This window comes from Epargyreus clarus, unplaced genomic scaffold (genome assembly GCF_041222505.1).
Source record: "Epargyreus clarus isolate Ecla_fem2 unplaced genomic scaffold, WU_Ecla_fem_2.2 ptg000014l, whole genome shotgun sequence".
NCBI lineage: Eukaryota > Metazoa > Arthropoda > Insecta > Lepidoptera > Hesperiidae > Epargyreus > Epargyreus clarus.
The window spans coordinates 15,873,712-15,901,539 of NW_027332222.1; the positions used below are offsets into that span (position 1 = coordinate 15,873,712).

Sequence of the window (27,828 nt, forward strand, 5' to 3'; positions counted from 1 at the left end):
ACGTTCGAATAAAAATCGACCTTGAAATAACAATCGACGTACGAATAAAAATCGACCTTGGAATAACCGAATACAAATTATACCGCGCGGCCACATACGTGTGCTCAGGACAATGTGCAGGTGCGTCGTGTTGCAAGGCTATCGTCACTTGCCACTGGTTGGAAAATGTAAAGTATTATATTACATTTTAGTCAATTGTACTATATATTGTTGAGAAATAATTATACCATAAATCATTTTGTATCAAATACTATGGAGTATCATCGATAATCCAGATGTAGTAGTCATCCCCTAAGTTCGTTTCATGACAACGTTTTCAAAAAGAGGTCATCTGAAAAATATAATATACGTCTTCATGGCGCATATTATAGAAAAAGATTATCAGAAAATATAAAATATGTCTTTTTAGCGTATATTATAGATAAAAGTTATCACAAAAAATTATGTATTCATAGTTACATTAAAATTAATCGGTGAAATACTATATCTTTGAAGAAAAATAATGTTAACAACGCGAGTAGGATGTGAGAGTGTGTGGCCACGAGGCGCAGTGAGCAGTGCGAGAAGCTAGGTGTGGACGCACCATTAAATAACGGAATGCAACGAAGCAGCGGAAGGGTGCACGACGCACGTGCGCTTCCCCCACCAAATATAAGACTGACTCAGATTTCTTAAACACAGAAATTGGGGGCTCCTCGCTGCTAGTAGCTTTGTGTATACTAAATAATTGACCAACAACCAAATAGCTTCGATAGTTCTAGTTTTACGTAACATTCGCGTATCGCTTGACTGTGCTGTTACTAGTTTTGCGTGTAATAAACAATCGACCAACAATCGAACAATCGACGAACAATCGAACAATCGACCAACAATCGAACTATCGAACAATCGAACTATCGAACAATCGACGAACAATCGAACTATCGAACAATCGACGAACAATCGAACAATCGACGAACAATCGAACAATCGACCAACAATCGAACAATTTCGATTGTTCGATAGTTATTCGAATACAATCGAAGAATTTCGATAGTTATTCGAATACAATCGAACACAATAACAATCGAATAATTCGATTGTTTTTAGTAACAATCGCGCATCGCTAGTCTATTCATCTCAAGTTTTGCTACTGATACTGAATACTGCAGAAAAGTATTGTATCATTGTGGCAAATTATTCTATCGCTGAGTTGCGTTTGTCTGCGAGTATAATCCATGTGTGGCATTCGTCATTTCAGACATTATCGCAACAAGTACTTGTAGTGAAATATTGTGTGAATGAAGTGATTATGTTTTCGATGTGGAAATGACGTGAAAACATAAACTCGTATTTTATATGTTGCGAACATTATGTGTTGTTGAGGAGTACTATCGCGAATAGTAACAATGATGCAGCCTGTATCTGAAGGCTGTATGAACATCGCGGAGTTGGCCAATCAACTCCGCAGGGAGAAGATATTCATCAATTCCGAACGGCAGCTTCTGCAAAATCTCAATGAGGAAGTGGAGAAGAGCGTGCAGGAGCTGCTGCAGGTGGCCTGGGTGTGCTCCCAGCAGCGGCAGAACCTCACCAACCTGATCACGTCGAGGTGTGAAGCGGAGTCCATCGCCGCCTGCCAGCGCGCCAGCCTGCTCGAGGGGACTACGTTTATTGATGCCTACAAAGTCTTAAAATACAAGGTAAGTTGTTTAGATTTCATTTCTGCCGAAATTAAACCTTTATATTTTCAATGAGTTCATCATCTTATTCACTATTATTCTTTTTATTATGTTAAAGATCCTTGAGACACTTGTCTTATGAGATAAGAGCTATTTACAATTTAAAATTATACACAACTTTTATTGTTCTTAACTTAACTTGCTATATTTGCAGCTGCATAGATCCACCCACTTTATTATCACATAATTCATTCAAACAGTTATTAAAATGCCATTCAGTAATTAGTTAGTACAAGTAATGAGTTACTCATTGCCTACAATTATCTATTTGTTCATACAATGAAAGTCGGAAATAGGTAAACAATATAATCCATACAGTAACATAACTGTAGCATGCTTTAGAGTTAATTATATATCTATAAATATGTTTCATATAGTATTATTTAAAGAATAAATATAACTAAACTATGTAGTGCAAGGGTCATTCTAGGTAATCATAGGTCATCATAGGTAACAGATCATACCAACTGAAATCTATTTTATATGCTCTACTGTAGGACACAAGGCACTCTCTTAAAACTTATTTGTCAGCATACTCCGCTAGGCTGATATTAAACATCAGAGAAGTAAGTAATGAATGAAGATCCAAAGAGTACCATCAGTTTTAGCTTTTGCATACAAAATTCTAGTTACAAAGTTTAAATATCAATCTAAATATTGTAATGTACTAAAAACTGTTGCATAAATATTGAAGCATTTGCATTGTCTGACAAACATTTTATTTTAACATCTGTTTTTAGTTTTCTAGATGTAATTGTACGATGAATAAATAATGTTGATCTATTGATCACTTGCAACCTTGAAGCTATCATTAATGCACAACTTTTAACAATACAAAGTCTATGATTATGAATAATGCTTATGCTATTTAAGTATAGAGCATCTATTATCCATTATATCAATGTAAATCAGTGTTTCTCAAAGTGGGCGATAGTGCCTTCTGTGGGTGCTAGATGCCTTCAGGTGAAACTTAAGTTGGGGCTGAAGAAGCTGTTCAAGGGTTGATGGTCAAATTGTTATTCTAATTGTTTTTTTCTCTTCTACTTATATTGGAGATAGATGACTATTAAAGGATAAACCTTTTTACTTTTTCTTATATAAAATCATACTCTTAAAAAAACAATAATTATCCATTTTGGGGGGTCCTAGAAAAAAAATATTTAAAAGTAGGCAGCAGACAAGTTTGAAAACCTCTGACATAAATAATAAGGAAGTGCATGTAATAATAATCAATATTTCCTTCAATGTGTTGCAATGACCACACAATGCATACTGCAAGATATAAATATTGATGGTCTGAATACTCAAAAAGGCTGAGTTATATCTTATCTAGGAGGAAGATTGTTTAGATGAGATCATAAAAACATCTGTAATATGAAAAACATCGTGTGTAATTGTGCTTTAGTAGTGTTTGATATGGGGGTAGAACCTTATCACAGGAATAAAACAACCACAAAAAATTGTTCCATATAGCAGCAGTGATCATGCTGCTGTATTCTAGTTAGAAGAGTGTTCTACAGGAGTCTAGTTATGTAAGGCGTTTCAATTTCTTCTCAAGACAGCAAAGACCATATTTTATTTAGAGTTTTTTATAGAAACTGCAAGTGCCAGTGAAAGTTTAAAAACTTGTCATACTCAAAACAATTTTAATCACACTGGTTATACCTATAGTTTTGCTAGAAACATTACAATGCTATATGTGTGGTAGCTAATATGGATGCACAAAAACAATGGAGCTAGAGGCTGGCAGTTAAACATACATTGTATGTGAATGAGATGTCTTTTGTCCCTATTATTGTACTGTCATTTATAATGTGGCTGCTACTTACTTTTATTATACATTCATAGTTAAACTTTATTTTCCAAGAGATGATGAAATATAGTTTAGTTTAACAGCTTATTGTGACATGTTTCTATATTACATGAGATTTTGAACGTCCGATGGTGGACTTATTCCGCCTGTAGGACATATTCATTAATTTTTTGAATTTTTAAGAGGACATTTAACCAAGAGTGGAGAAGGACACGTGGAAAATTAACAAAACATACATATTTGTTCATTTTGCTGTCTAGTCTTTGTGTATTCATAATGTTTTCAAAGGAAACCTTTAAATTTTTGGATTAATAGAATTAAAGAAGACTTTTAAACAAATTCTCTAACCATTTAATAAATATATCTGCACTAACTTTAAAAACCCCCAGAGGAATTAATAGAAAGTGCATCATAAAAAAGAATTTCATTTCCTTATGGATTGATCAAATGACAGACAAATAACTTATAGATTTGATAATGCTTCACTAAACGATCTTCTTCTCTACAGGAGGCTACAGCGGTCGGCGAGCTGCTAGGATGGCTGCGCGACACACCGCACCTGGTCGCGCTGTGCCTGCTCCTCGGGGAGGACCACATGCCGCCGACGCTGCCGTCGTCACTGGTGGCCGGCCTGTACGGCAGCTGCCGGTCGCCGCCGGACCGCACTCGTCTTCTCGCTGTCATCAGGTCGCTGATCAAACACCAGCTGGTGCCCTCCAGTGATCCTAGGAAGTAAGTTTCTACTCAAAAGTGCGTCGCCAACCGATATTCCAGAGAGAAGGAACTGCCGTTCTTGGCGACACAAACGATAGAAATTCAATTGCCCGCCACCCCCATTTACCCCATTTGTGGACGCCCTAATCTACTCGTGAAACGTTTTGTCTGATCCTAGAAAATAAGTCATGTGGAGCCTAATATCTGATATACATTTTTTGTACTATTTTGCTAGGTTTCATTCTCAGTTATGAGAGGCATAAATTATATTCTTAGAATAAATATTCAAATATTATATAGGCCAAGATATTTAAAGTGTTTTAGGTGGTTGGGCGTTACTAAGGCACACAAATTAAAGACTTGTTCATCAAAAAATAAACACATCTGGGTTTGTTTGATCTCATAAACATGTTTATGTTCACACTTTTATAACCTTCGCCACACATGTCACGCTAGATACAGACTGAAGCAAGCAAGTTATTCAGGTTCTTTGGAAAATGAAAACTTGATTTTGTTAACAATGGTTCATCTACCCGTTTCTAGGCTCAAGATGCCTAATGCAATACATAATGTAGTACTTAACACGCAAGCGCTTTATCTGTTGAAAAAAAGCCATTTTCTGAACGAAGGAATTTTTATGTAATGTTAAAGAACTTTATAAAGAGATCCTTGCGTGGAATTGTGTCCAAGGGTTAACAGGTTATACATTTTTTTATGAATCAACCTAGTGAAAAGGCGGATTGGCTGAATTCTTAAATAATAAATATTGTGTCACTTTCATGTTCCGAGACCCACGGATTTATGAATTAAACATAAAAATTGGATGACCAATTAAAATTTATAATTTTACTGAATAATACCTATTAGAAGAATCAAACAATGTTGGGAATGTTTTCGTGATCATTGTTTCGTCATAATACGTATCGGAATGTGGGAGAGTCGATGCTAACTATCAATTTCACCAGAACAGAGGTTGATTGAAACGTAAACATTATGTGTGACTCAATCGTCCTAGTCATACCATGGTTTTGCCACAGCTACATTCGAATTGCCTTCTTCTTTCACTCTTTATGGAATTTTTGACAATTCTAGCTGAAAATATGTATTTATATAGCGAAGCCGGAACCTGCCATACTTATTACGTGCGTGAAGCAGTTCTTGCGGTTCCGTGGATGGGTGTGGATACTGGCTGACTTACATATGAGACGACTATTTTAGTCTTCTTTAGGCAAGGCTTGTTCCAGTAAAAGTCCGGGTAGGGATCCATGTTACTCATAAGTATTTAAATATGGGCAGCATTGACATGCAATGAGGCAGACTGCGTGCTTTTTGCAATATATCATTTAAAAACACTTTACACCCAAAGGAATAAAAGAATAAATATACAATCAAACAACGGATTCTACTTCTTATGAACATCCGTTCGCATCTCCGACCGGGCGTACAACCATCAGACTAACGGATACACCCTTATAGGGGCTACATCCTCTAACGGTTACAAGACGTAGTCCGCAGGACGTAGTAGTAGGTAAAACCTAGCAATATTATTATGCAAGTCTTTACAAAGAGCTGCTGCTTCCTTAAAAATCTTCGTGATTATCAGATACATAAAATGTTGAAGATTAATAAATGAATATTATTTTTTTTTCTTACATAAACCGTTGCTTGTTTCGATATATTCAACTTTCAACTATTTGTAACATACGCATTCACTGATATAATTTATAGATAGGAGTATTGACGTATCAATTTCATGACCAAAAGGTAGATGAGATTATGTTTGTCATAAAATGGGCGTGTGCACATCCATTTAGCGCTAACTCCACGCATTAGCACGTTGACGCATTGAGCGATAATCATAACAACCTCCTGTCTAAACATATTATTACTTTCGCATATGATTAGCTGGTTTAACCAGTCTTCGTTTGCCATAATAACTTTAAAAAGAGCCCTGAAATAAAATCTTAAATGTTATTTTTACCCGACTGGGAAGGATAATGATTTTCGAGCATGTGTATGTATGTCTCAATCTTTGGCACGCCCTACAGCCAATAGCCCAAGCGGCCAATTTTGTTTTTATAACAATATTGCTGGTTCTATCTAGGAAACGAATAGCTATCCCGATGATGATAATAATGATATATTATAACCATGATTTACAATAGAAATCTCTTATATGGTGTCTGAAAAATAATATTTTACTAACAGCGGAAACTTAAATTAAGATAAGCTTTGGCGACCACTGACAACACAACAAAAAATCTATGTACAAAACTAATAACGTGGGTACAATATAAAACATAAAACGCTTTCTACACTCACAGCCCCCACACTACGATTCCCTGTGTCGTAGGTGACATGGACACACACAAAGACAAATACACACCTAGACCCAGAAACAGAAATCTAAATTGATCCTTTAGATGTCTGTCTGGCCGGGAATCGAACCCGGGACCCTCAGCGCGCCATATAGATATGGCGATCACTCCGCCACGCAGTTCGTCAATATGATTTGTGTGCACAGTATAGTTGAACGTAGGAACTTGTGTGTAATAGGGAAGTGGGCACTTAATCAGTGTTCACATGTGAAAGCGGACCTCGCATCACTCAGCCGGAGTCAGTCGGTTTCGCTTTGAGAACAGTAGGAAAGTTGCAACACACATGCAAATGGTTGCATTCGATCAAGTTGGTTAATCAAGTAACGTAGGATTCTAGTATTTACTGCTTTGTTCAGAGTCGATGGCAAGAGGTTTTTCTTTTTTTTTTTGTAATGAATGGATGGATGGAAACTAATGTTTAAGTTGCATTGCCCAGAATTTAAAAAGATATTGGGACAACAGTTTTGGCTTTTCCTGAGGTCGATCTTAAACGCGTTACTGCTTTGTATACAGTTGAATCGAAAGTAATTGATTGAGTAAGCATATGAGATTTTTTTAACATTTATTCAATTGCTGTTACTATTGCTGAAAGTAATAAAAATGAAACTACACGACTTCACTTGAAGTGACTGTAATACACATTTCAGGAAACGACACTTGTTTTACTTCCGCCTTAACAGGATTTGGATGATATCAACATCAACACAATGTTATCAACAAAATACTTTCCATAAAGTGACTAATTTAGGATTTCCTCATAATTCGTTGGTTCCGTTTCTGGTTTGTTTTATGTGAATTAAAATCTTTTAATTTTATTTTATGATACAGACGTAGCTACTATGTTTTATTAGAATCTGTTGACTATACCACTTTTAATGAAAACATAATTAATAAAAAAATATCTTCGTTCGTTCATATGATCTTAAAGCAAGAAACAATTCGATAGACGGGACAATTGAAATGCTGTGATACAAGAAATAATTTGATTTATTACAATAAGCGTACGAACAAAGCGGTATGAATCTCTCTCGAGTCATGCGGCCATTCTTTAACTCACGATTTGAGAATTAAGTAGTTAAGGAGAAAATTCATTATTTAAGACGTCTAAATTAATGTTTCGTTTATTAAAAAATATTGGTTTTCTATTGCACGAAAGGTGACATATTTTTGTATCCGATGGACGTTACTGATGTCGAGATATACAAAATAGTATTGTAAGAGCAAAACGTTTGCACGGACCCACTATCGTACTATAGGCAAAACTAGATGTGGCAATAGTGATTCTACAGAGTTCTGCCAAGCTTAAATTCAACATAAAATTTTAAAATACCATTTTTAAGTCGCTCTGACAATAATATGATTCCTATACAGTCACATTCAAGCAGTGGCGGACTAAGGTCGTCGGAGGCCCGAGGCGGAAAGTTGAGTGGAGACCTCCAAAAGTGTAAAAAGTTTATTTGATTTAAGAAAAGACAAATGTGTCATAGAATTATTTGCCTATGATTCGTTTACCTATTTTTCGCTGAGTGATACACATTTCATAGATTGTTTGGTTCTGACGACATTTTTTTTTAGTAACTGCGCTTGGAAGCCCTCCAGGAGCGCAGGCACGGGGCGGACCGCCCCTTCCGCCTCCCCCTTAGCCGCCAAAGCATACAAGCAATACATTAAGTTCCTACCCCGTTTGTTCCAGACTATTCCGCACGAGCAAGTGTGCGCTGGCGTCGCTGTACGCGGTGTACCGGGACGGGCACTCGCCCGCGCGGCAGTTCCTCGTGGCGGCGCTGCAGGGGCCCGTCATGGCCGTGCTGCACGAGGACGAGTTCTTCCTGGACATCGACCCCGATAAGGCTATGGAGAGGTGAGTAGCAGATGGCTGCGAACTTCAAATAAAAGGAAGAAGGAAATAAATAAGACGCTTTCTATATTACCGGCCCTACGGCGTGTGTGCCACAAACACACCGACCCAGAACTAGTTTATATATTAATTATTCAGATATATGTCTAGTCGAGGAACGTACCCGGAACCCCTTGCGCGTCGGACCGGTGTGGTAACCGCTCCGTTACGGGAGTCGTCAATTGTTCGTAAACGTAAACAAAAAGTAAAAGAATTCATAAGAATATTGTACACACAACATAACCGCTATATATATTGATCCTAATCGGCTGAGTTACAGGGGTTTAGAACACTTTAGACCTCAAGTATTATAAGTAAAACACATCTGTGATTGATCTCAGATAGCATTCCAATTCTATTGCAGGTCGGATAAAGATGTCCATGGTAGGCATTTAACATCAAATACAATGCGCCTTTAATTGCAGCATCGTTAAAATCGTTCTTATTCGTATATTCCAATATAATTTGCTCGATGCAATTGCGTTTCTCTGAACATGCATAACCTATACTCAATAATTACGTAATTGTTACTCAAGATGTTACGTGTGATAGGTAGATGATACGAACTTCATAATGCAACGTGGGCCCGCGAGGTCACCGCTGTTTACAGGCTTAGCGAGCTACACGCTAAGTTCTAATCTAACGTAATACCGCTTGTTTAAATGCGTATTACAATTTAGTCGTCTGGATTATGTTAATTCACTATGTACAATAAAGTACTTATTATATTATATAAAATTATTAGGATATACACACCAACTATCCAACACTAATCTTGACGGTTTTTCAAAATACGATACATCAGGGGAATAACGTTTAGCGCAGAGTTTTCCGTACCTGTCTGACGTAAACATCCGGATTCGATGTCCGGCCAGGCAGAAATGTAAAAGGCGATAAATTAAAATTTCCGATCTTGGTTTTTGTATTTGTATATACGTAGTACGACTTAAGCAATCCTAGCGTGATTTTATTATCATATTATATATCAAGAATTTCTACATAATCATGTCAATATCCTACCGTCGTTGCCCAAGTTCGTTACTGAAGAATCTTGTAGTTATAGTCTTTATTATAAAAAAAAATGTTTGCCTGCAATCCCAACTGATGGTGAATTATAATACATAGTTATATAAGACAATTGAAACAAGCACAAACTATTTGATAAGATAGGCCATAGATTCCCAGATACGAAATATAAACAAATTCTTCATACTCCACAGATTCTCAGCTGCAGATCGGCTGAAGAAGTTCGGTCAGCCGACCAGCGCGGAGTACTCGAACAAGGTGGCCCGTTACCGCAAGTGGACGGTGCAGTCGCTGTACAACCTCGCCAGCAAGTTCATCGCGTCGCTCAAGGAGCACTGGCCGAACTTCCCCGCCACTATCGCCTGGATCGTGCAGCAGATTGTGCACCTGCTTAAACAGCACTCGAGGTATGGCTGCAGTCTTTTTTAAAGTTTTTAGAACCAGTATAGTTTAACGGTGACCGATAGACGAGAGATAGATAATGTATGAAGCTACCAACTGAGTCCTCTGGAGTGGAAATCTTACCTGTTTCTTAACGTGGTAACTACTCGAGTACCTTTCTTCCTCATCAGTTATAGGTCCTACGAGCAATGTAGTCAGGCCAACGGGGCGTTTCAGCTTGCTTATTTTAAGAAATATGTCGGTAAGCTTAGTTCATTTACGGAGTACATCATCATCCTTGCGAATTATGTCTCGTAACGAAGTACGAAGCATAGTTCCTTCTTTGGTCAATGAAGAACTTAACTTATACTTAAGATGTTGATAAAATTTATGGTTGAGGAAATTGTGTGCAAAATTTTAAAAATATGGATGTATCTCTCTGTTGTGCGTAATTTAACGTTTAAAGTATTTTTTTATTAAGTAAGTTTAGATACTGTTACAACATTATTAATGTGCAAAACACAATAAAAACTTCCAATCTCTACTTTACAAGTTTTATCCACTCCCAGGACAACAGACCGCGAGATCCACGCTATATGCACGGATTTAGTCCTGAACCACTTCATCTGCCCCGCGATCGTGAACCCGGAGGCGCACGGCGTGGTTGAGGTGCCCGTCTCCTACATCGCACGCTTCAACCTCATACAGATCGCGCAGATCATACAGATGCTGTGCCTGGCCAGGTATCAGGAGGTGAGTTGGCTGTGTTGAAGGGTTATAGTATAGTGGGAATACCAAATTATTATCTGGTTTACTTAAAATCAATCTTGTTAAGCTCGCAAGTAGTTGTTTTTGCTATTAATAGGATGGAAGTCTTATGTGAAGTAAATCGTAGATGGAAATTAGGAATTTCTTGTGAATTGAATAGAAGTTTTTCTTACAGTAGTTTAAAACAGACATAGTATTATAATTTTTAAAACTGAACCAAACATGTCATAGGACTATACTTAAATTAAAAAAAAAAAAAAAAATATATATATATATATATATATATATATATGTATATATATATATTTAATGCCTAATTCTCTTGACAATAATGTTAATACCGTTTCTGTCTATGACAGTTTAACATAGTAAAGACAAAGACAAACACAAGACAAGACATAGTAAAGACAAACAGAACGCATTCTCTAACGCCACGCTAGGCGTAATTAACGCCGCGTCTAAGCGCCGATATTGTATTTTGAACTGAGTTAGTAGTGAGCGGTATAACAGAGCGCGTACGCGTTAGGCGTACGTCGTTCTAGTCGCCAGGCCTTGTAATCATATCCCAACTGTCCACCAGGTGGAGCCGAAGGTGCGCGACCTGTACGGTCGGTTCGAGCGGTCGTGCGTGTGGTCGCTGGTGGAGAGCGTGTGTGGCGAGGCGTTCGCGCCGGCCGCCGCCGCGCCGCCCGCCGCCCCGCCCGCCGCGCCGCGCACCGACGCGCCGCACAAGCCCGCCGTCGCGCTCTACACCGCGCACGACGCGCACCTGCTGGTCAGTATACAGGCTGAATTTTTCCAATGGGCCTTCAGGGCCAAATCCGAAACTATAAGGATTCCCGAATAATGCTGAAAGGAGTTACGAGGCCGAATTAGATAAAAACTATAACTGAATGATTTGAAACATTATGCCAAAAAAATGTTAATACGCGAAATGTTTAAATTAATGAATGGCGGGAATTTGATCCTTATAAGCGACACTATCAGGTAGTGGAATAATAAAGAGGGTGTATTTTTTTCAAAATGAACTCGTTTGATTCCCGGCCAGGGTAAAGATATTTAAAAAAAAGTAATAATGCAGTTTTAGTTTTTGTCAAAATTGGCCTTGTAACTCCTTTTACCATGTTTCGCTAATCTTTATGGTTTCGGATTTGACCCTGAAGGCCCGGATGAAAAATTCACCCCGTACATCGTTCACGCCTGCCGGCAAACTTGGTTCTAAATGCTGAACATAATTTTCATATTTTCAATCAGACTTAATTAGAATAAGTCAATAATATTTTAATAATTTTCAGATAACATTCCTTCGAAGAATCTCATCAAAGTTAAACAATAACACTCCAAGTATCAACTCTGAAGAAAATTCCAATAGTTCTAATGGATCATCTGAAGCCGCTGGATTCAGGTAATTCTTTAATAATAATAGTAATTCCTTTGAGTTTAGAAGAAACATCACCATACTCTTCCAGTGTGAATCGATGGAGGGTGGAACAAGTTAGTAGCCTGTGTAAATTATTCATAAAGCTGCTGTAATAATAAGTGGAATCGCCGATTTAAGGAGTCTTTCGAAGAAATGATGCAATGTAGGTATAGGTAGGCCCTATACAAATTCCGATGCCTTTTAACTTTGTATTCCTTACAAGCTGTACATATGGAGATGCTATACGTACATATATAGGCGATATATTACATAATTAGAGTCCGCGCCAAACTGCTAGTCCGCTCCGAATATAGAAACGAGTCGTGTCGCAATAGCAATTTGTAGATATTAGCGAGTTGAAGACAGAGTGGGTCCCCCCCGCACCCTACGCTGCCCGCACTCGCCCCCGGGTGCATAGCTGCGTTAGTGTGCGCTTTCGTTGCTATGGAATATATGCTTGTAGTTATGTTCAACCGCATTGGCTCTCTGACACCTGTGCGCATTAACTGAGCGGACTTGAAGTTTGGAGCGGACTATAACATAGTAAAGTGTGTGTTCCGTGCAGCGGCGAGGCGGGCGGCAGCAGCAGCGGCAGCGAGGCGGCGGGCGCGGCGCGGCTGGCGGCGCTGCTGCAGACGGGCGAGCCCAACTACCGCGCGCGCCTGCACGACCTGCTGCGCAAGATGCCCGACTTCGCCGCGCTCAGGTATACCACACAACACCTCCAACTAAGGGGAGAAAGGAAAAAGTATATTACCTACCACCAATAGGAGAATGGAAAAAATATATCTCCAAGGGGAGCATCAACGAAGTAACCCGTACGCCGCATGTGGGAAACCGTTGATACGCAGGCCGCAATCGCTCCGCCTTGGATCAGTAGCCGGTTTACAGCACATTCTACAGGGCGCCAAAAATTCATGTAATATGGAAGATTGAAAGACTGTTTTTCGTCGACTTATTAGCGACTTATTTTATATCTTGGGCGGCGTTAAAGAACGAGCATGAAGCATTTAAGAGAGATATCTAACTTTCTTTATTGTCAACCATGTATCAGAAGACAATTTGAAACCTAAAATTAATTACAACAAATTATGTCATTGTGTTAATCGAAAAACAGCATTAAGTAAAATTAACTCTTACAGTAAAATACCACATTACTACGTATACATACGATACTAAATTATAGTCACACCCTATCCATGACGTCGTAGACCGAGCCAGCAAGCGGAGATCAAGGACACGTCGTCAGAGAACGGCCACAGCTCCCGGCGCGGCATCCTGGCGAAGGTGGGCAAGCCGCGCCTGCCGCGCAGCGCCAGCGTCAACTCCCCGCTGCCCGACGACAAGCCCAACGGCAGCGACGAACCCCTCGAGCACCCCGAGGTGCTCATCTTCAAGCTGGCCACGACCGAGGATCAGGATTATGTTGGTGAGTGTTCTGTCTGACAAGGGTTGTGATAAGTTTTGGGTAAAAGCTCTGGTTCGTAGGAATACTATAGAGTAAATAATCGAACTGTATGTAAATAAAAAAAAATAATTGGAATTAACATAATTGTGCAATCGTTAGAAATAGTATAGAAATCTATGAATAAACTTTACAACACTCATTAATGTTAATTTATGGACGTTTAATATTTAGATCGTAAGACTTCATATTAATTATTTTAGAGAAAATCTTACTAGACTAATATTTTTAAAATAATTGTAGCACAATTAAATTTTTAAATTGTCGCATATAAAATACCTCTCAAATGTCAAACTTAAATATGAAAAAAATACTATCAATAATGTTGTGAATGCAGGTCTGGTACCAGAGTCGAAGGTGCTGGAGTGTTACTACGGCGGGTCGGAAGCGGGTGACGCCGACGACACCCCCGCCGCCGGCAACATTGCTCCCGTGCAAAAACGGACTAGGTACGTACCTAGGTCACTTGGAACGTACAAACAACAACAAACACATACTTTACTTACAAAACTTTGCTTGGTACGTACAAAAAATAAACGTTTTGTACGTACAAACCCATAGAATCACTTCTGACCTACCAACAATAAACAGATCTGAACTCAAAACATTCAAAATAAGCTACATAATGCAATAACTAGTGAATTATTATAAAAATGAAAACTTAACTTAACTTGTTTAAACATATTCCCACAATTTTGACAAATTCAACAACACCTTATATGTTGAATACCATCAAGCCGTTTGGCTTATTAAACGTGCCAAAGACTGAGACATACTTTCTGTAAGTATGTCTCAGTCTTTGGCATACATTAGAGATGTACAGACATACATACGCTTAAAAAACATTACCCTCCGCAGCCGAATAAATAGTGTTAAAATAACACAATAATTGTCATTTGCTTAAAAGCGGACCATACATCATTCCGTGAAGATTACACTATAAGTACGTACATTTTATTCTATATCTTTACGTCCACGTCGCGTAGGTTTTCGGTGTCCCACGACGAGGTGTCGCTGGGCAACACGTCGGACAACCTGGAGGCGGTGTCGGAGGCGGCCTCCAACCACAGCGTCACCTCCAGCCTCGAGCTCGAAACAGAAGACCAGAACGACAACTTGTCCGATATGGTAATATACTACTACTTATGTTTGTTTACTTGGAAGATTTTTATGTTAAGTTATTTTGGTTAGTTTGTATGGAATATGGTTTGTATGTGAATGCAGTTTAGGTAACCATGTCTGAGGACAACCATGCTACGAATGGCTGAATTTACAGTTTTTATAAATGACATTTTAGAAACTTCGATAGCGTATTCAGATTTTTATAAAGCCATCTCTTGTAACGGAAACCTTCACGCGTAAAATCGCCATATATTTTTATATGAAAGTAAAAAAAAACAACAATGAATAAAATATTATAAAAGGTGGTAATGTAAAATGATTCTGTATGCAGGTGTCAGCCAACGTGAGTGGACGCGGCAGCCCGAACATCTCTGGGCGGGAGACGCCATCGTCGCAGGTGACGGATGGAGATGCGGCCGGCGACGCACCGCCTAGAAGGTAACCCCTCTTCCGGCCATCTACCTAAATTTAGTTATCTCCTTACCAACATCTAGTTTATTGGCAACATACACGAGTTTATTTGACTGGCTGTCTGACCATATTTAATGTAATGGTATATAGTAAGGGTGGCTGGTATGGTGTACTTGTAGATAGTAGTTTATTGTAGATTCGTAATACATATGTGGTTGCTAATATAATCATATTTTTGCATGTAATATAAATAATTCAAACATTTTTATAGGATATTTATTTACAATGAGCTACTTTGATTATTAGGGTGACTCAAAACGCGCCGGTGAGTCAGGCGGCCAGCGCGGCGCAGGCCAAGCTGCTGAAGCAGACCAGAAACGACATCGAGGACAAGTTCTGCAAGTTCGAGATACGGGTAATGTCATCTGTATTACAACGTTTTAGTTCCTAATACACTAAAACTGTGTATAAGACACTAAAACGCTATATTTTTCGCTATTCCTATGGTCAACAGGACCATGGGAATAGCGAAAAATAACCTATAGTCTAATTATTTAATTGTTTATAAATATTGAGTTTTTGTTTTTAATTAAATAACAAGTCAATAAGATAAACTAAGGTATGTTATACATATACAAGTTGTAAGGAAATCAGCAGCTGTTATTTACATACAATCAAAATTTGCATTTAATAAATAGCACATATTTCATAATACACCCTTCGAAGCGATGATAGAGTTCTTTATTAATCATTCTGAAATAAAAGATTTTGATTTTATGTTTGGAATTCACTATGTTAATTATTGAACCTATTCACATTTAAATTGGAAACATAGAAGATTTGTAGCAAGGAAAATGGTATGTTTACTTACTTACGTGTGGTACAGAAGCTGCTGGAGGGCGACGAGACGATCAGCATAATGTCGGACACGTGGAGCACGGACGTGCTGGCGTCCGACTCCGAGACCATCGGCGACTCCTGCGACCACGCGCACGCGCCCGCCGGACACGGTACTTCACTAACCTTATCTTGCCTCTTCACTGTCTTGACTTTGTTATCTTATTTTTGAGGTCTGTAAATTGTTAGAAGAAAACGTATGTCATTGGTTTGTTACTTATCCGAAAGCCCACATCCCCCTCCCTTATTCAATCTTATTCTCGCCTCTTAAATATGAAATAGTAACTCTACAGTAGGTAGAGTATAAAGGCTTGGTGGGAAGAGATTTGTGCTGAAGAATAATCATGCGATCCTACAGACCACCCATGTTTATTTTCAATTTTTCTACTTGACATAGGTAGCTATGCGTTTTTTCACAAATCTATAGCTAGCAAGAACTTATACATTTTGAAGGACTTTTTATGTTTAATGTGTTTACACCTTTAATAATACCTATTGTATTTTATAAATTTTATATTAACCCTCGTAGCGAACGCGAACAACACAAACGCGCCTGACGTGTCTGAGACGGCCAGCGAGTCCGCCTGGAGCATGGACGTGCTCGCCTCCGACAGCGACCGAAATACAGAGGTATTGTTACTAGATAATAGGAGGATAATCTTCAATTTTTTATACGTATTCTTTGTTTTCAATGAATTTTGGATATCTTTATAATATTTTGACGTATAAAGCTAAAAATTCCTCCTATGGCCGGTCTAGATACTGATAGCAATACTATTTGACTCGTAACGCCCCATCACGTCCGCACGAGCCGACGGTCGCGCACAGACTTACTCACAGCCGGCACTCACCTCACCTTATGACAGTAGTGACGTATGCGTTCGATAAAAATATACACTTACCCACATACACTACAGAGTGTTAAAAATATTACATAAATAGTATAACTAGTAAGAGTTCAATTTTTAAGAAAAACAAAACTTTTATTTTTTTGCAAATAAATGCAAATTTTTTAAAAATTATAATTATTTATAAATTTGATAGTCACTTGAAATTTACACTTTGTTATTTATCATATTACATACCAATAACGTACAATAAATAATAAAGAAAGAAATGTCTAATTTTATTTGATATATGACTAACTTCTGAGGTGTGTGTGCGTGTAGGTGGACACGGACGACTGCGTGTCGGTGGCGGCGCGCTCCGACACGTCGTGGCCGCGCCGGCCCTCGCAGCAGGACGACTGCACGCCCGTCAAGCTGCAGGTACACTCCACATTTTATTATCACAATACTTTGATATTATCAATTTTATTTAAGATTGGATCAACATTTTATATGTGGTAAATTACTATTACAATTCGTTTCCAGAATGGCAGTGCAAAGAGACCGGATATTGGTAGTCCCAGGCACACGTCGCGTCCCAATCTACCTAACAGGTGAGATAATCCTAGTATATCATATTTAATTATTTGAATATTTGTTAGTTTAACTTTCTTTCACATCAAGCTTTAAAATTCTATTCGATGTTGTCAAGTTTCATTCGACACTAGGGATAAAAGGTTTCTTCAATTTTAGGCAGCTAATATATAGCGATGGAGTTTTAAGAACTAAGTGGGTAATACTAGAAATGTTCTTCAACAATTGCATAAAAATATTCTGTATGCAGTTTTATATGTATCTGTCTTATTTTTTGAGCAAAAAGATTCATATAGCCTACACAACGATCTCGTGTAACGTCGTGTGTTGATGCAGGTCTGGCGGCGGGTACCTGAGCGCGACGGCGGCGCTGTCCCGCGGCGGCGAGCTGGACCTCGCGCACGTCGCCGACAACCGCAAGAGCATCCTCGTCAACGGGTACCCGGTAAGACCATCACTATAGCTTCTGATCCATACTTTTCGTAAAAAATATATTATCTTACACCTGATCATAAACAAAAACTGAACATCAGGATCGTTATCCAATCAAAACGCGATCATAGAAGAGTTCCTTAGTAGACACTCCTCCTTAAGTATTTCTTTACTATTATTTATTTCAATTATTTAGAAAGGTCTTCGACGATTACACTAATTAATAACATCAAAAAATTAAAAGTTACACATAACTAGATTATATTAAATATGCAATTTAAATAAAAATGAAATAGATTTCGCAAAAACGGCCTACATTAAAAATAATAAGAACTAGAGATAAGGTACTTTGTATATGACAGGTATTATATACGATCTAATATTTTAACATTAAAAATTGTCATTGAACATTTTAAATTTATCAGGTGATGACGTGCTACGCAACCTCTGCACCCGAGAGTCCGAGCACATCCGCGCCTGCGCCACTAAACAATGATGTTTTCGAATTTGTACCACAGAATGGGTAAGTAGACTATCTTTAATTTAATTTCTGACCCTCGCGCCTTTTAAAATATGTACAATCAGTAAAAAATATGGGAATATTTTAAAGTAAATTTTGTTATACATAATGTTGATAGTTCTCAATTTAAATTTAGAATAAAATGTATTTTAAGTGAAGTATCGAATTTACGTCGTGATCATCATCATTATCAACCTGTTACTGTCCCTCTGCCGGGCACAGTCTCCTCTCATAATGAGAAGAATTAGGCGAAAGTCCACCGCGCTGGCCAAGTGCGGTAGACTTTACATAACTTTAAAAACTTTTGTTGTTGAATTGTTGAATTTAATTTTTTGAAGGTGGTAGAACCCTTTGTGGTTCGACTCCGGCGGCACCACCGCCACACCTATTTCTACCTAATAACTGCAGTGTTAGGTGCTGCTGTGTTCCGGTTTGAAGGGTGTGGTAAGGGAGAAAGACTTTTCCGAGGCATTCCAGCTTAGTCCTCAGGGGTAGCGGCGCATCTGTGGCCGACCTCAGGTAGGAATATCTAATCCTATCTGGGGTTTATTACAGATGTCCATGGGCGGCAGTAGCCACTTACTGGACTGCATGCTCGTCTGCTACTCTTATATTATAAAAAAAAAAAAAGTTCTTTGCACCAATGGTAACGATAATTGTATTTGTACTATGTGACCATAGATTGTAATTGAAGAAAGCCATTAAATGGCTTAAACGGCTCACAATTCTGTCAGCCATTTAATGGCTGTGTGGCTAGTGAGAAGACTTAAACGGACTAAACCCTTTGAGCTTGTGACATGACACAGTGCAGTGTTAGTGAAATAGTGATAAGTGGACATTATAGAACACAAGAACAATGTGTTTACTCCCTTATGTTTTAAAACAAAGAAGTGCAGTGTCAGAGGACGCCACCTTCATTATATGATTATTTAGCAGTTTAAGTTAGCGTAGAATTACTCATTAGTCATAAATTTGGCTAGATCGTAATTAATATAAAGTGCCTATTAGTCACTTGGTACTTTATACAAACAAAAAAAAAATTAATGGCTGTCATGGTGTCATTTACGCGGAACAATTCCGACATGCGCAGTTAAGTGATGCAAAAACATGAAATCGAAGAAACAGTGCAGAGAAATATCGTTTCATTCGTAAATGATCTAAAAACTAAATTTTTAAATATTTTAAAATGGATGAAAGTGACAATTTCATTTGTCAAAACTGGTAACATTATCTTGTTAGGAGTGAGTAATTTTTACTAATCTATGCGTGTGAGCAGCAACGGGGAGCCCAGCCAGCAGCGCGGCGAGGAGGGCGCGGCGGTCGCTTCGGCGCCGTCGGACGCCACCAGCCAGTGGGTGGACGACAGCTTCCCGCCGCAGAACAGCTACCACATGCCCTCCACCTCGCACAAACACTACATGGAGAACGACCTCATGGATAGGTACGGGTTTATACGTAAAATACGTGAACAATTTCGGTTGCGATAGTAGTAAACTGGTAAACTATTTTTTTATTATGAAATCTAATTGATACTTTTATACATTAGGTTCACAAGGACTTTCTAGGAAATTTTGCACCACCCAATAAAGATATGTTTGCTCTACCATACCATTCATTTTCTATCAATGTTGTCAAATATCATAATTAATGTTGTTAATCAGGCTCGTGAAAGTTTAAATGCTTGTTTTGTTAGTAACTGACTTGATTTCCTAAAACAGGTCACTGAACTCGAGCGAGAGCTCCTTCAACGCGCTCTCCGTGTCTCAATACGACAGACGCTTCGATTCCGGCATCGACACGGAGCGCCCGGAGAACGAGTCCAGGTCGACCATATCCGACCTGATGACGCGCATGTCCTCCGCGACCATATCCACCTCCGCGAACCTCGTCAACAACCTCACCTCGCGCATCGTGAAGTCGGAGATCCGCACGAGCATAGTAAACATAAGCTCGTCGCGCATAGAGAAGAAGCGCGACACGGCGAGCAACATGTCGCTGAGCACGCTCTCGGTGAACAGCGCGGAGACGTCGGTGTCGGACCGCTCGTCCAGTCAGGACGTCAACTCCGAGATCGTGACCGAGCGCCGCGTCAGCCCGCCGCCCGTCAAGACCGCCTCCACTGGTGCCATACCGAAGAGCATCAGCTTCGATGCCACCGCTGAGAAGTCGCAGAGGTTTGTATAATATCGCCATTGGAATATGCTTAGTAATATACTACATAATAATCAATTTGTCATTGAGAAACTGTTGGTATCTTCTCGGAATGAAAAGCGTTCAAGCCATAACGCTGTTTAAGGAAAGCGTGGTTTACCATGCATTAGTTTAGTGTGTAGTTGTAATAAAATAATATCATACAATACTTGTTTAGCATAAATGGTATCCATTAAATCATCCAGTTCGAACGACCTAGATATAAATTATGTATGAACTATATGTAAACTAATATGTAATATATCCACGTTTAAAAATAAAAGTTGCAATTTTTGTCTTGTGTACAGGCGACGCATAGTCGGTGAAGACGGCCTAGTGGGCAATTTGGACGAGTTGAAGAACAATGTGAAGCGCTCCGGCGGCAACCTGCTGCACAAGATTAAGATGTTCCGTCAGAAGGGACGATCACACCACCATCATGGCGGTAAGATTATATAGTATATTTTGTTATATAATATGGTGTATTAACATAAAGCTACAATAAACTACTGGCTACTAATTACTGACAGATAATAATGAAACACGTGTACTTTAAAATATCATTACGTGTATTGGGATACCAGACTATTATTTAAATTTAACTAATAATTTAATATAAGTTGGCAAACAAGCCCTCGTTATATCCGTAGCATACCATACTTATTTATAAATATTTGGTCCTTATTCAACACGTTAATTCCTGTTCGTCATAGATATAAAAGTGTCGGAGGAGGAGCTCCGCAGCGAGGAGGGCGCGGACGTGGTGGACGTGGCGGGCGAGTCCTCGGAGGACATCCTCGCGAAGTACCGCCGCAAGGCCTCCGACAACAAGCGCCGCTCGCACACGCAGCGACGCCTCTCGGACCTCACTAATAACAGCGAAATGGACAGGTGATCTTACTACATCTTTATACTTAGGGTAACATGGGCATTATCAGTCTCTGTGTGAACATCACTAGGAATATTTTCTTGTTTCATACTTTTTACTTTTTGTGTCTTAATTTATACACAGTGAAGTTGTAGGTTTTAATTTTATTTTTATTTTAAATATAATACAAAAAACGCATATAATCTCCGAATGGTAGTATAATGAAATACTGTGTATTTCCTGTTAATTTTTGTAAACAATGAAAAATGAAAGAGTTACAGTCGCGTGGATTATTAATAAATCTTTGTGTTTTAGTACTCTACTTTGTCTTATTTAATAATTTATTTATGGTTACCCATGCGCAGGTTGGAGGGCGTGGTGGATCTGAACGACCCCGAGGTGTTCAACAGCATGAAGCGGCGCCTGCGCACGGTGCTCGCAAGCTCTGACTGTCATTGCGTTGAATACGTGCCCAATGTAAGTGCATTTTAATACTGATATGCGTCTATTTACCGTTTTTGCTTGGGAAGTTCCGATTTTTCAATATATGATGCCCTAATTTATTTGATTGAATCACATATATTAATTTGATCTAAAATTACCACATTGTGATGTGTTTCAAAAAATATTTATTAATTTAAAATTAAGTGTAATAATTGTTTTTTTTAAATATAGTTCAAATATAATAAGTTTAGTGTTCATTTTGTTTCTAATGAAACATCTATTATTTGGTATATTTTATAGTTTAATATTACAAAAAAAGGAAATTAATAAATTTATACGATTTATGATAATTGCGCGGCGGATTTGAAGTACTGCTATTTACTTGCGCTTCCAGATAAAATGATACTCTTCCTACAGAGCATCGCTGCGCCTGATCCGCGTCCGTATATCATGTTTTATCGGAGACCTCATTTATATATGTACGTGTGTGTAGCGCGTGACGAGCACGTCGCTGGTGGAGTGGGTGCGCGCGGGCGGCGGCGCGGGCGGCGCGGGGGGCGCGGGCGGCGCGGCGGCGGCGCGCGCGCTGGCGGCGGCGGGCGCGCGCGCGGCGCGGCTGGCGGCGGCGCTGCGGGCCGACCTGGCCGCGCGCCGCCCCTACGCCGCCTACCTCGCCTCCTGCCGCGCCGCGCTCGCGCACGCGCTGCACGACCTGCACGCGTATGTACAACACTACTTATGTATAGTCCGACCCAAACTGCTACTCCGCTCTGATGTTGTTGCGACCGGGTGTAGCATACGATTTGCTGTGGCAATGCGATTCATTTCTATATTCAGAGCGGACTAGCAGTTTTACGCGGACTGTTCAGCTATATATTATGTAGCTGCAGTACGTGCGTGGTGCGGCAATGTGTCATTCAGCGTTCACTGTTGCGGTACAATGTTGCTTCTCGGTCGATTTACCATGACCCCTATATACTATAGGGGTAATGCTGATATACAAGGTGTCGAAAAAAATATCTGGACTAATAGAGCCACTTCATACAGTTGAGCAATGCATATCGTCAAATGATGTATTTACAATGAGTAGAGTATAAATTCTCATTTTGAGCAAGTTTAACTAGAGTCAATGTCTATTTGTCTTTAAATCAATTGATTTTAGCTTCTTTTTCAATTAATAAAAATCTTAAATTGGCATTAAATCCATTTAAAGTAGTCAATGCCGGCTCACCCTATCCGAGGTCATTTTTAAAGATATTAAAAAAAACTAATGATGTAGTTTTATATCAAAATTGGCCTCGTAACTCCTTTCAGCATTTTTCGCTAATCCTTATAGTTTCTGATTTGACCCTGAAGGCCCATTTGAAAAATTCACCCTGTATATTTTGGTTCATATAGTACGACGAACAACAAGTATTGCAAATTGTACAGAAATCTGTACAATTTGCAATACTTTAACAATTCCGTTGGTGAGACAATATGTCGTGTGTTCTCGTACTTTAGTCAGATAAAGGCGGTCCGCGGCGAGTGCAGCGCGTGCGCGCGCGCGGCGGCGGCGGCGCGCGTGCTGGAGCAGCTGGAGCGCGGCAACGCGCTGCGCCGCCTCGCCCGCCACCACCACGCCGCCGGCGCGCTGCTCACCATCAACGGTAACCACACACAACCACCACTCAGACCGATACACCCACAAGCCACCTAAATCTTTATTTCCACCGCGCGACACCACCACGCCGCCGGCGCGCTGCTCACTATTAACGGTAACTCCATCACCACCACCACTCAGACTGATACACCTACAACCCAACACCATCTTCAACGCCACCCCAACCACGTTATGCTCACCATCAACGGTAACTCCACCACCACCACTAAGACGGATACACCTACAAGCCACCAAAATCTTTATCACGCCAACCACTGAAGCTCCTTCGCTAGTTCAACGGCTTTGATCATAGTAATACTCCACCATCATCCGTGTTACACAACTACAAGCACCATTCATTATTGTTACAATCACCACCTTAACCTCCCCATTCCGATCACTATCTCCACGAATATTACCTAGATCTTATCAACATTTCCACACTAAAACATCTACATACCTTATCGGATTATTATTTTGCATATATTCACTCAAGCAATATATACAAAATCTTTTTTATTTATATTTCTGCATATAGGTGGTGAATTAATGGACGAGAAAGCAACAAGACTGACGGCCAGCATCAAAGCCATTACTGCTGAAGTGAAAGCTGACCCATCATGGGAAGGTAAACATCATTTTTGTACTAATGTCACCGGAAGCTGTAGTTCTATACTTCTCGTGATTTGTCGGCGAAAATACTTCACGAGCATTTTTGCTTTATAATAGTAGAGTTTATGCTGCTGATCTGACATTAACCATATTTATGTTGCGATCGCAGACATTTCAACTTATTTATGAGGTATATCGTATGACATGCAAGGACTACTTAACGCCAAATAAATGTCATGTTCTTTGGCTATACAAAAATGTAGAGAAAGCCAATATGTTAAATGTAATTATGTGTGATTTTGGCAGGTGCGACGCCGACGCTGCTGGAGATGGCGGAGATCACGGTGGAGCGCGCCGCCTTCGCGCGCCTCTACCTGCACGTGCTCTTCCCCAACGGCGACGGAGACATCGCGCGCGACCAGTCAGTATTACACACACAAAAGACAGATATCTAACAGATAATAATATCTACAAACTACATAAATACACTAATATCCCAAGTGATTTAAACTATGGCCATGTTCCAGCACTGTTTCCGTACTCTATGTTGTACTACATGATATAGCATGAATGAGAAGTCGCGTGACCGAATGATCACCATAATATATGTAGAAAGTACATACGGTAATCACCATACAAAGATTCAATCTGTCTGGAAAATTATTTGAATTGTGATTTTATTTTTTTGTTTGGGCCAGGTATATGTGTACGCTTCTTTGTAAGTGGCATATATACGACATTGAGAAACCCATTCTGAGGCTATAAGTGTAGAGATCGTAAGTATTGTCATTGAAAGCAAAGACATGAAATGATATTTTAAATATTTGCTTATTTTCTGTCGAAGTCTACTCGTCTACTCAGCTATCGTCTTTTATCATATTTAATGGACTATTATGGACGTCGTCATGTATCGTGTTATGGTTTTTTTCTTTGCTTTATAATATAGGAGTAGCAGACGAGCATGCAGTCCACCTTATGGTAAGTGGCTACTGCCGCCAATGTATTTCTGTAATCAACCTCAGATAGGATTAGATATCCCTATCTGACGTCGACCACAGATGCGCCGGTACTCCTGAAGAACGCCTCGGAAAAGTATGTCTCCATTACCACACCTTTCAACCGGAACACAGCAGCGATCGACACAGCTGTAATGAAGCAGAAATAGGTGTGACGGTGGTGCCGCCGGAGTCCGAACCTCAGAGGGTTCTACCAGCTTCAAAATTTGTTTGCGCAGGGTGCTGAGCGAGCACATCCGGCGGCTGGGCGCGTGCGCGAGCGCGGCGCGCGTGGGCGTGGCGGCGCGGCACGCCTGGGCCGCGCCCTTCCCGCACGCGCAGGCCGTGCTGCGACACCTGCCCGTCTACCGCACGCCCAGGGACAAGGTAACCCTCGCCGCTGGGGTTACATTACTATATATATTATACTCTTTACATTAGTAATTGTATAATGTCTAATATAACTATATTCTCTATTGTTTTTTCTGCATGCTTTCAAGGTTAGCTCATAGAAAATATTATCTGGCGTTGAGTTCGACGAGTTTCTTGTGCTATCTTTGAACAGAAAATGAATAAAAATAACATAGTAATTTTTATTTAAAAAAATATTTAACTTTTTAGATGTTATTTAAAGATAAGATTATTAATGTTATAGGTAGGTGCTTTTACAGCAAAACTGATTCACTTATTTAATTAAACGATGCCGTATATCAATTTAAAAATTGATAAGTAGAAAAAGCAATGACACTTCCACGAACCGTTTCAACTTTGTCCTCTGGAATAGTAACGCATGCTTTAAAGTTATCAAACAAATGGACTACACTTTCCTTTGCTGCTTTATTTTATCTTGTATTGAATACATATGACCACGTGCGTGTGCGTCAGGTGGCGTGCATCATGCGCTGCGTGTCGAGCATCATGGCGACGCTGTCGCTGTCGGACGGCAGCGCGCCCGCCGCCGACGACCTCACGCCCGTGCTCGTGCTCGTCATCATCAAGGTAAGATTTTAATAGTACAATCGTTTTAGTAATAGTTACATATTTTATTTATTTATTTTATAGTACATCATAGTTACATATTTTGATAATTGTAGTATGTGTATCTATGTAGGGAACGATTGTGTTTGTGGAATGGAAACTACTAAATCTATTAATAGTTGTGTCATGCAAATGTATATAATTTTAAACATATTATTTTTTATTCCTACATAAATGTTGCATAGGAAATGCGTTCTAAAGATAAACGTAAGAATCTTTAGCATTATTTATAACACTACATATGTTTAAATTATTTCTCATATTTTATTCGTATCTTTTTTGTTGTAATGCCATGTCGCAATTAATTATCTCTTTTCCTTCCTCTTCATGTGACGTAACTAGCTATATTAGGATACCATATAATGTTCTTATATCGGTGATGACATGCTAGGCGGGCAATGACGTAACTGTGACCGCGCGTTAATACAGTGTATGTAAGAATGAATAGTATGATAAGCCCGCTCCACATTCTCGCGAGAATCTTGCGAGAACGCGAGAAAAGCCCGATTCGGATCGGCTCCACATTCTCGTTTCTCGTACTTTTCTCGCGAGAACGTTGAGCGGGCTTTAAATATATTGTGTGTGTGTGTCGGTGTAGGTGAACCCGCCGTCGCTGCTGTCGACGCTGGAGCTGGTGGGCGCGCTGGGCGGCGGCGCGCTGGCGGCGGACGCGCTGTACTGGTGGACGCACTTCTGCGCCGCCGTCGCGCACATCAAGACCATGGACTACCCGCCGGACTCCTAGCGCACACTCGCGCTGGTGAACACACACTACCTCTCCTCGACTACAATAATATTGCATCAGACATTAAATCTACTACTGAATCTAGAGTTTCCTAAGAAGGATGTCCATCCATCCATCATCCTTTAATAGTGCACTGTTGGACATAGGCTTCCCCTAATCTGCGCCACTCCGACCGGTCTTGAGCAGTCTGGATCCAGCGGTTACCCGCCGTCCGCTTCAGGTCATCAGTCCACCTGGTTGGGAGGCGTCCTGTACTCCTTTTGCCAAGATGTGGTCTCCATTCGAGGACCTCCCTACCCCATCGGTTATCTGTCCTACGAATTATGTGGCTAGCCCATGGCCACTTCAGCTTGCTTATTTTGAGAGCTATGTCGTTAACTTACGTTCTCATACGGATAAAAAGGATGAAGTGATCAGTATATCACTGTAAATGAACTAACTACGCGGGGCACGCTGTTGCCCATGCACCAAATTAAATATTTCAGTCTGAGATACGTTGGCGCAAATGGTGTGACGTTATTCGGGGCTGATACTATATAGCAACCTTCTGCCGTTCCTGTTCCGTTCTGTTCTGTGCTGTAATTAGTACTCTCGGTTGTCGCTGTATAGATAAATCTCCTTTGTTCTGATTTAAAAAACATGAGGCAAACTTCCTTAAATTGACTACAAATACAATATGATTAACCTCCATACTTAAGTAGAAATTTCAGTGAATTCAATTTTAAAATGTCTCAAGAACATGTCTTATATAACTTATTGTATTTCAGAGATCAGCGCACCTCCCCTCGCCGCGGCCGCAGCCGCGCCGCCAGCGCCGCCACTCGCTGTGAACTTACATGTACTAAATGGACTATCTCTTCCAAAATATACCTTATCTATTAAAAATCATGTTCACTACACATTGGAAT

General features: G+C 39.8%; 1 protein-coding gene across 1 annotated transcript; it reads left to right on the plus strand.

The window, feature by feature from the left end:
* The first annotated feature begins 1,108 nt into the window (after positions 1–1,108).
* On the plus strand, positions 1,109–27,828 carry Gapvd1 (GTPase activating protein and VPS9 domains 1). Its single transcript, XM_073079211.1, has 32 exons — positions 1,109–1,682; positions 4,043–4,266; positions 8,320–8,487; positions 9,744–9,956; positions 10,500–10,683; positions 11,279–11,473; positions 11,994–12,103; positions 12,684–12,824; positions 13,330–13,547; positions 13,921–14,032; positions 14,570–14,711; positions 15,037–15,143; positions 15,423–15,531; positions 16,003–16,126; positions 16,543–16,643; positions 17,183–17,281; positions 17,387–17,454; positions 17,771–17,879; positions 18,292–18,389; positions 19,663–19,827; positions 20,105–20,560; positions 20,885–21,021; positions 21,290–21,467; positions 21,810–21,921; positions 22,382–22,608; positions 23,392–23,537; positions 24,069–24,158; positions 24,449–24,563; positions 25,377–25,524; positions 26,023–26,136; positions 26,774–26,935; positions 27,688–27,828. Exons 1-31 carry the CDS (start codon positions 1,389–1,391, stop codon positions 26,918–26,920), a joined length of 4,851 nt encoding a protein of 1,616 aa, XP_072935312.1. The 5' UTR covers positions 1,109–1,388; the 3' UTR covers positions 26,921–26,935; positions 27,688–27,828.

Excerpts from the sequence above, each read along its gene's own strand:
- Gapvd1 (XM_073079211.1), top strand. The coding sequence starts at position 1,389 with ATGATGCAGCCTGTATCTGAAGGCTGTATGAACATCGCGGAGTTGGCC. Across the intron at positions 1,683-4,042 it reads ACAAAGTCTTAAAATACAAG|GAGGCTACAGCGGTCGGCGA; the intron begins GTAAGTTGTTTA and ends TCTTCTCTACAG. Across the intron at positions 13,548-13,920 it reads CGAGGATCAGGATTATGTTG|GTCTGGTACCAGAGTCGAAG; the intron begins GTGAGTGTTCTG and ends TTGTGAATGCAG.